At 36.9% G+C, this 8,786-nt stretch overlaps 3 protein-coding genes across 5 annotated transcripts in view; 1 reads left to right on the forward strand and 2 right to left on the reverse strand.

Moving 5' to 3' along the window:
• Positions 1-303: 303 nt before the first annotated feature.
• LOC132184951 (vacuolar iron transporter homolog 1-like) lies at positions 304-1,213 on the forward strand. Its single transcript, XM_059598747.1, has one exon. The coding sequence runs from the start codon at positions 488-490 to the stop codon at positions 1,157-1,159; it is 672 nt and encodes a 223-aa protein (XP_059454730.1). The 5' UTR covers positions 304-487; the 3' UTR covers positions 1,160-1,213.
• A 1,146-nt stretch (positions 1,214-2,359) lies between these two features.
• LOC132184281 (protein WHAT'S THIS FACTOR 1 homolog, chloroplastic) lies at positions 2,360-5,250 on the reverse strand. Of its 3 annotated transcripts, XM_059597853.1 has the most exons (4): positions 4,936-5,250; positions 4,406-4,560; positions 4,200-4,296; positions 2,619-4,077 (listed from the first exon to the last, which is right to left on the reverse strand). In XM_059597853.1, exons 3-4 carry the CDS (start codon positions 4,223-4,225, stop codon positions 2,862-2,864), a joined length of 1,242 nt encoding a protein of 413 aa, XP_059453836.1. In that variant the 5' UTR covers positions 4,226-4,296; positions 4,406-4,560; positions 4,936-5,250; the 3' UTR covers positions 2,619-2,861. The 3 variants fall into 3 exon arrangements, with proteins under 3 accessions (XP_059453835.1, XP_059453834.1, XP_059453836.1); XM_059597852.1 differs by lacking the exons at positions 4,406-4,560; positions 4,936-5,250 and adding an exon at positions 2,360-2,576 and having other exon boundaries at positions 2,850-4,289; XM_059597851.1 differs by lacking the exons at positions 4,406-4,560; positions 4,936-5,250 and adding an exon at positions 2,360-2,585 and having other exon boundaries at positions 2,850-4,289.
• A 1,242-nt stretch (positions 5,251-6,492) lies between these two features.
• Positions 6,493-8,786, reverse strand: part of LOC132184409 (uncharacterized) — an 18,296-nt gene continuing 16,002 nt past the window's right edge. Inside the window, exons 6-7 of the mRNA XM_059598034.1 lie at positions 7,951-8,022; positions 6,493-7,817 (exon numbers count right to left, since the gene is read on the reverse strand). Coding sequence (XP_059454017.1) covers positions 6,993-7,817; positions 7,951-8,022 — 897 coding nt within the window. The 3' untranslated portion in view covers positions 6,493-6,992. The remainder of the gene's footprint in view (positions 7,818-7,950; positions 8,023-8,786) is intronic.

Raw genomic sequence — 8,786 nt, forward strand, 5'->3', positions numbered from 1 at the left:
ATATATGATCACCTTCTCTTTTAAATCTCATAAACATGTAATGCTTTTGCAGGATGCAACAGATAGAGCTTATCCCATGCATCCATGATGAATATTGCTTCTTTTCTTTCCTTTTTTATCTGAAATTCTTATTGGGGAATTAAGAATATTGTGAGTAAATAATGAGAAAAAGGCCAAATTTTCACATCAAAGATATCGTACTAAGAATTTGGACTTTCAAACACCTAATGAGGCAGCCATTGATGCCATAGTTTTCTTTGATTTTTTTTTTTTTTTTTAATTTTTATTTTTTGTTAAGAAGTAGTGCTGATGATATATTTTCTCCACTAGTGGGCATATACCCCACATCTCCTCCACCATGGTTAGAGAACGCCAAGCATAAATACCCATCTCCAGGGCGTGTGTTCTCCACACTTGTCCAATATCTCCTCCTTTCTCAGCAGCTAATTAAATATTATTAGTTTTTCCCTTTCATTCATTCTCTGCAATGGCAGCCAACCAAACATCCCTGAGTAATGGCAAAGTCACTTTTCCCTCCACCGACCTCGAGCAACAGTCGACTCTGGAGCTCGAAGCAGCCAAGGAATTCGACTACTCCAAAAGATCCCAATGGCTACGTGCCGCCGTATTGGGAGCCAACGACGGGTTGGTGTCGACAGCATCGTTAATGATGGGTGTCGGAGCAGTGAAACAAGACATAAAGGCGATGATACTCACTGGGTTTGCGGGTCTTGTTGCTGGGGCATGCAGCATGGCCATCGGAGAGTTTGTGTCGGTTTACTCGCAGCTGGACATAGAGGTGGCGCAGATGAAAAGAGACAAGCAAAGGGGGGCAGAGGAAGAAGAAGAAGATGATGATCGGGACGTAGACAAAGAGAGTTTGCCGAACCCTTTGCAGGCTGCTGCGGCATCAGCTCTTGCGTTTTCCATGGGTGCAATTGTTCCGTTGCTGGCGGCTTCGTTTATAAAGGAGTATAGGCTGCGGGTGGGGATGATTGTGGGGACGGTGAGCTTGGCTTTGTTGGTTTTCGGGTGGCTGGGGGCTTTCTTGGGGAAGGCGCCACTGGTGAAGTCTGCCGCCAGGGTTTTTGTTGGAGGATTGATTGCCATGGGAATAACCTTTGGGTTAACCAAATTGATCGGCTCAAGCGCCCTGTAATATGATCAATAAAACTTTGGTTATGTGCATGACGTGAGATATTGTAATATTGGATGGACATCTTTTCCTTTTTCTTTTTTTCTTTTTTCTTCTTTTTCTTCATCTTTGTAATATTGGATGGAATAAGAAGTGTGATAGTTTTCTTTTCCTTATTGCATCTCTCTCTCTCTCTCTCTCTCTGTAAAAAAAATTAAAATAAAATAAAAAAATCTACCCCCATGAAGAAAAATAAATAATCCGAAGGAATGCTGGGTTTACGAACAAGATTTTACAAACAAGTTTTTACAACATGGTATAACACAACATGATTGAAAATGAGATAAATTTAACTTTTGAGAAATTTAATCATATTGTGCCACATCATGTTGTAACAGATTTTTTGTAAAATTTGTTTATAAACTTAGCATTTTTCTTATTGTTTGGGAACCGAGAAAGAAGTGTTCTTGAATATCTAAGTCAAATCATGAGGGAAGACTTAATTAGAATTAGTCTTATAATCAATATTAATTACAACATCTAAACCCTACATCATCAATTCGTTGTCTAAATGAACTACTGTTCATGTTTTACCCTTGAGGATTCCACAAAGAACGTTAAAGTAGAGGTTGGCTTCTTTTAGTAGTCAATTTTCATAAAATGTACAGCTTTTACCCTTTAAAGTAGAAAAGAAGACAAAAATATGCCGGTTTCCTTCATTGACTTTAATTTATGTGATTAAAGATATACATGGGGTAGAGGCTGTTTCGTCATTTTCTTTAAATAAATAAATAAATAAAAATTAATATAAAGTATTATTAAGGCCCGAAAAGATGTTCAAATTCCCTGTCAGTCTCCTTCATACTTATATTTTGTTTTCATTTTCTTCTTTTCTTGCTCTTGTTATGTCTGAGTTGAGAAATTGAATACCAAAATAATTAATCTTATATAATTTAATGATGTTAAGTTAATAACTTGTTCTTTCTCGGAAATAACTTGATGATGGCATGCATAGGGCATGTTAATTAATTTTGAATTCTTAAATAATCAACGGTAGTTAAAAATCATGCATTTTTTTTTAAATGTGTAACTTGAAAATATGAATTTTTTCTCGTTTTCAAACGTACTTCTAAATGAGATACTTTCTATGTTTTTGTTTAAAAAAAAGCTTTTATTAACCCCTCCTCCCCCCTCTTTTTTTTTTTAAGTAACTGACATAAGAAGTCACTTAAAACATGCTATGTCAATTGTTAACAAATGAGTGTAAAGAGTAACATTAGTAAAAAAATAAAAGACTCAATGGAAAACAAACCACCATTCCGGCCGTTTATCGGTGTCTTAGGGCTTCATCATGTCTCCTTAAGTACCTGGATCAAGTCTTTAACATTCATTCATATGCCTTCCTAACCCTTTCACAACCAACATGATAGTCGTTGGGTACCTGGCAAGTCTTTAAAATTCATATGACATTACTGTTAAGAGGAACAAGAACTATTATAAAGTCCAATATAAATATTCCTTGATACCTTACAGAAATTATTTATAAAAAATAAAAATAAATAAAAAAATAAAAAAAAAACAGTTGAATTATTCCTAACTGGTAATGACAAAGAAATTGGTGACAGGCAAGTCATTGAGAAACATCAACTTCCAAAACTGAGAATAAATACATACACAAAAGTTGATACCTTAAACCCCAGAACATATTACATACCTGAGTTGAATTTCATGGAGCAGTATCATCAAAGAGAATTTTATAAAACCGTTTTCTTTCTTCCGGGTCAAACAGGCCACCCAACTTATCTGCCTGATCATCATTATCGGGAATTTCAGAGCTTCTGTCCTTGCTTTTATCTAATCTAGCCAAAACCATGTCCTTCTTTTTCTTCTCTAAATTCACCAAATGGTGCCTCCGATTATATTCATGAAGTCCCTCCTGCATTAGTTCCCCAAATTTTTCTTTCACAACAACTAGAGGATCTTTATCAATCAGTTCTGACCCATTATATCCCTCTCTAAGAAGTACTGTATAGATCTGATACTTATTTGAAACATAAAATATGCCAGGGTGCTTGAGCAGCAAAGCGTTCAATTTCTCTGGCAAGCCAAACTCTCTCCTAAAATGGCCTAGCTTCAAAATTGAGGCTTTCTTCCACAGCGTCAATGACAAGAACTCGTGCAGCAAGCCCACATTCCTCTTCTCCAGCTCCTCTGATCCCTCTGCTAAACCTCTGGGGTCCAGGTATGGCGAAATATAAGGAGCTGCATTAAATTTGTGAAATCTTTCCCATGACTTCACCCAAGTTGAGGGTAATGAACATGAAAAACATGGCTGAGAACCCTCCTTCTGAGCAGAGGCTTCAATCTTGGTAACTGCTAAATCAGGTTTCCATGACACCAGTTCAATCTCCATTGAACTCCGTCTCCCACTATAATTAACAACCCGAAACAAATCCGAATACTTCGGCACAATTCTAATTAGATAGTCATCTGGAAAGCCGAAATTCCTCTTTATTTCATTAAGTTTAACAACATTGAGTCTATGATTCAAGCTCATCATAAGCAACTTTGCCAATCTCTCAACAAATACTGGTTCCTGCATATCTTTGATAGCTTCTTCCTCTTCTACCAAAAACATCATCCGTTTCGTCAGCCGGCAGTAGTACTTGTCATCTTCCAAATAAACCTCAAAGCAGCATGGGTATTTTTTGAGCCAATTGAGAGCTTTGCCTTGGAGATCCAGGGTCTTGAATTTCTTCTGGAGGAATTTCACTGGCACTACCTGGCCTGGGTATCGAAGAATTATGAACTTGATCTGATTATTGACTATCCATCTACGATTTCTAGATAGAGCCGATTCGAGATCCGATTCCTTCTTCATTGACCAGAGTGAAAAATTTCGAATAAATTGCTGACGGGGTGGCGAAGTATAGAGTCGAGGACTACAGTAATAAATATTTTGCAAAAGCATCTTAATCACCATTTTGCAATTCTTTACACATACCTCTTCACAGAGAATGAAAATGAAAACCAAAAAGCAATAAGTAATAATTAAACATATTACAATAATTCCCGAGGAACCAGAGTCATGGGTTTTATGCTCAATTCATTTCGTTACTGTGAGGCTGTGACTTTGAAAGCGAATCCAACTCTATTGAGTTCTGAAAACGAATGGGGCAGAAATGAGAGAGCAGTTTCAATCTAAGTTATAATTAGGCAGTACTGAAAAACACAGAGCCATAGAGCCAAAGGGTTTAGACAGGAGTATACCTTTTTAACCTCTTTAAGATTTTTTCAACTTCACAAAGCCTTTTCCCATGAAGATCCAACCCACTGATATTGATTCTCAAGCACTTGCTTGGCGAATATGGTTGTTTCCGCTTGCTCATCAAGACAATATAGTGGTTGGACGGAAAATGGGATCCCTATAAATACAAAATGATGGGTGAAAAATTATTGCCCTGTGCAAATTTAACCTTTAAAAAAAGTCACAAGGGGTCTCGTTTGATATCAAATTACCAAACCAATCGGCCATCTACCCCACAAATCAAACCCTAAATTCGGAATCAAAATCAAAGACAACATACCATGATTAAGCACCCATTCAAACCAAGATTCATTAACCAACCAATCAAACCAAAATCTCAAAAGGAAACTAATACCCATACGTTGAGGAGGAACCAAAATCCACCTCAACCCAATCGGTCAAATCACAAAAAAAACCCCAAAACAACAACTTTACTAACTATAAATCAATTGGGTATACCAAAATCATACAGAAAGAAATAGAACAAACTCACAGTAGAGCCTGGCTGTGCGAAGAAGAAGCAGTCCGGTCTCGTTCTCTCTCTCTCGGCCTGGCTGAGCTTGTGTCGTCCTCGCTTTTGCCCGCGCAGCAAAGATATGGGGATCGGAGGGGAAAGAAATGGCTTTCGGGATTGTAGCATGGAAGAGAACGGTAGTGTAGCGGGAAGTAAAAAATAAGCTCAAAAAATTATTAATTTTTACTCGCTCTTGAAACGTAAGGAGTATATTGACGATAATTAAAAATAGGATACAACAAATTCGTTTGTAGTTAATTTATATAAATCGGTCTAACAGGGACTCACATCTCTCTTGGGTTATTTTAGTGAACTCAACTCACATCCACGGAGCTAGAATATGTGGAAGGGATAGTTGTTGTTTGATCTTTTCATATCTTCCTCATCACCTATAAAATATTTTAAATACTTATATACGTAGACGGTAACCGATAGGAATTGCATGTACTCTCTCAATTCTGATTAAGTCATAGGACAATAGTGAATTTTAAAGTGGTTAATACTAATTAAGTTTAAGGATTTTCATTGCAAAAGTCGAATATTCACCCTATTTCTTATCAAACTATTCGAAGATTACCTTGAAACCGCTTAATAATCACCATTTATGATAATGAGATGAGCTAGCTCCTATTTATTTACTTTTGTGGAAGATAACGAGACCCAAAATTTCCACCATTTTCAGTCTCAAACATCATGCTCTAACACTTGGAGCAGGTTCAGAGTCCATCCCAATCGAATTTTGGCTGCAGGACAATCCTTGTATAGCTTATTTATCTCGTCATTCTATTTCGAGTTTGTTTCTAAAGAGCTAGTTGTAGTATGATTGTATCCTTTTTATTATTATTATTATTATTATTATTATCATTTTTTCTAATTGAACTGGGAGAAAAAGACGACAAGGGGTATGATTGTATCCTTTAATTATGCTTTTGCTTGTTCAACACCTCAAGAAAGTAGCAAGTTTTGACTGCATACAAGCATAGTTGAATCAAAATTGTAGGAGTAATTCTAAAAGTCTTTCTTGTGTCCCTCCAAAAATAATGTGACTATTAAAATCATAATTTTATCGAAATCCAATAATAATTAATCACAAGCTCAATAGTAATTTTAATAGCCACATTATTCTTAGAGGAACTCAAGAGAGACATCCTCCAAAAATGATGTGGCTATTAAATTCACAATTTAATCGAAATCTAATAATAATCAATCACAAGCCCAATGGTCATTTTAATAGCCATATTATTCTTGGAGGGACTCAAGAAGAACACAAGAAGGACTTGTAGCATTACTCAAATTGTATGGGACTAAATGTTATCCAAGCTTATTCAAATCGAATATATACTAGTCATTAGGTTCAACAATGTGTAAAATTGTTAGAATCAAAACACCATCAACAACAACTAAGTAATGACGACAAATGACGATGACGAGGACGCAGTAAAACACAGAGATCTAAACTGCAACACTTTGAGCAATTTAAAACAAAACAGACTAAAAACAAAAGACAAGAAACAACTATATAAAAAAAAATACACGGAAGAAAGAAAAGCTGTATACTATATAGGTTAACATCTCAGAAACGTCCCTACTCATACAACAGGATAGGAAAGATTGTGGATTCAAGCCTCAAAAGGCCAAAAAAGGCCATACTATAATATTACAACAATTTCGACAGCAACAACAAATTTCATGTTTATTAATGACCTCTCAAGAACTAAAAAGCCCCTCTAATCAACAATAAAGGTAAACACGAATGAATTTTACAACTTGAATGACATAAATATCACAAAGTTCCTTCCATTCGGCAGTTAACATCAAAATCAATTGTGTGTCGAAGATACAGCAGTACAAAGTACAATGGCTATGCACATATTTCACTCTGACAAAACCAGTCAATGGACCCCTGTTCATGTGCCTCCAAATGCAACCAAACCAAACAAGAAAATCTCTTCCCCCCTTTATCTGTGCTTGCTTTTAAATTTAAGCTCTCTATGATTACCACAACTAAGGATTCTATGACAGAATTAATAAACCGCTCAGACAATACTAGGGGGATCCCCCATCCAATTGCAAACAGAACGGGGCCAGCGCGTTCTTATGCAGTCCACCAAAGGTGCATGCTGAGAAGGCTCTGGTTTAGCCACTTCAGTGTCTTTCCCACTAGATCCATTTCCGCCTGAAGCAGAAGACACTGCTACATCAGCCATGAATTCCTCAGGTGTCCACCTTGGTGGTACTGAAACCCTCAATTTTGTAAGCCTTGGTCTCTGAACAGGAGTCTCACCTCCAGATGTTACTTGGCTGCCATTCAAATCTGATTTTGCAATCCCATTAAAATGGTAAAGATCAAACACCTTCTTACCCATCAATCCAGATGAATCCTTCAGACCTCCCAAGTTCTTGTCCAAATCCATAATAACCTGCCAGAACTCACTCCACACAATAAAACCTGTGTTGCAAAGGTGATCAACCTTCTCTGGGGGGAGTTTGACACTAGTTTCCCTGAGAACTTGATGGAAGCCTTCCACACTAATGAAGCCACCACCTCCACTCTGATCTTGAGCATCAAAAGCTTTCCGGATCTGCGATTCCCTCTCTTCCAGCTCATTCTCATCCTGAACAGTGGTATCAAGAGCAAACAGTACTGTATAATGGGACTCACTCCCAACAACCCATATTGGCCATTTAGGGCATTTCAGATACTGGCCAACCTTACAGAAATTGAGGGATTCTAGCAGAGTGAGAAATCCAACTTCCACATTTCTGGATATCCCCTTTAGAAACATGCCACCACCCAAATCCATCCTCCCATCAAACACATTAGGGACAGCCTGCCCGCAGAGCAGTAGGTTTACGATTTCCTGTTCCATAACATTCCAGAGAAGGGTAAATATTATGTGGGGTCCAATCATGATGCAAAATTTGTAAGGGAAAGCATCCAATGTGTCAATTGCTGAAACACCAAATCCAATAAAAATCAACATGGGTTTATACCTGGGAGGCATGCCCAAATGGAGCAGTGACTAGAGGAAGGCTGGGATCATCCCTGTCAGCTTGAACAGAGTCCTAAAAGAGAAGAATTTTTTATACATTAGTAACAAGGCCATCCCAAGCAGAGAACTGAAGAATAATAGCAGCAAGTGCATTCAATTGACGATATGGTATTGTTAAACATTAACTTACTGAAAGTCTTAGAAATGGTATGCACAATCACAGTGGCAAGAATACAAAATTATGTGTTCTGCTGCTAGATCATATAAAAAGTTTCAAGTTGTCTAGACTCCATTCCTAAAAACAGATATCAATACACACACATTGTTTTTATAAGCAAACAAGGGGCAAGCATTAAAAGTGAATATTAATCACACACATAATTGTCACATAATAGGCATTCTCTTTTGTTAAGTATTGCTATTTGTTTAAAACTGCCTAAACTCCATTACTTTTCAAACATATCTCTTTGTATGTAAGACATATATGCGTAAGCATATGTGGAAACTTTATGAAGTTTTCATTGTCTAAAATGATACCAAATTGTCCAAGATTACACTCAAACCACATGTGCAAGGACAGTGAATCTGTTGATTATTTGTTAGGGAAAAATGCAAAATCAGTACATGTGATTTTACTGAGTTGCAACTAGCTTCCTGGGAGTACAAAAAGAGACTAAAAACTCCCTAAGTGAGCAAAAAACACAAATAGATCACTAGACGCGTCTTCCATTTGAAACTTCGATGGAATCCGTCAATCTGCCATGTTAGCACCAATAATATTGCGGCATGTCTCCAATATAATAGAAAATTAAAAAAATTAAAAAAAAAAAAAAAAAA

Source organism: Corylus avellana, chromosome ca6 (assembly GCF_901000735.1).
Source record: "Corylus avellana chromosome ca6, CavTom2PMs-1.0".
Lineage (NCBI taxonomy): Eukaryota > Viridiplantae > Streptophyta > Magnoliopsida > Fagales > Betulaceae > Corylus > Corylus avellana.

Coding starts and splice junctions, on each gene's coding strand:
- LOC132184951 (XM_059598747.1), top strand. CDS start 488: ATGGCAGCCAACCAAACATCCCTGAGTAATGGCAAAGTCACTTTTCCC.
- LOC132184281 (XM_059597852.1), bottom strand. CDS start 4,118: ATGGTGATTAAGATGCTTTTGCAAAATATTTATTACTGTAGTCCTCGA.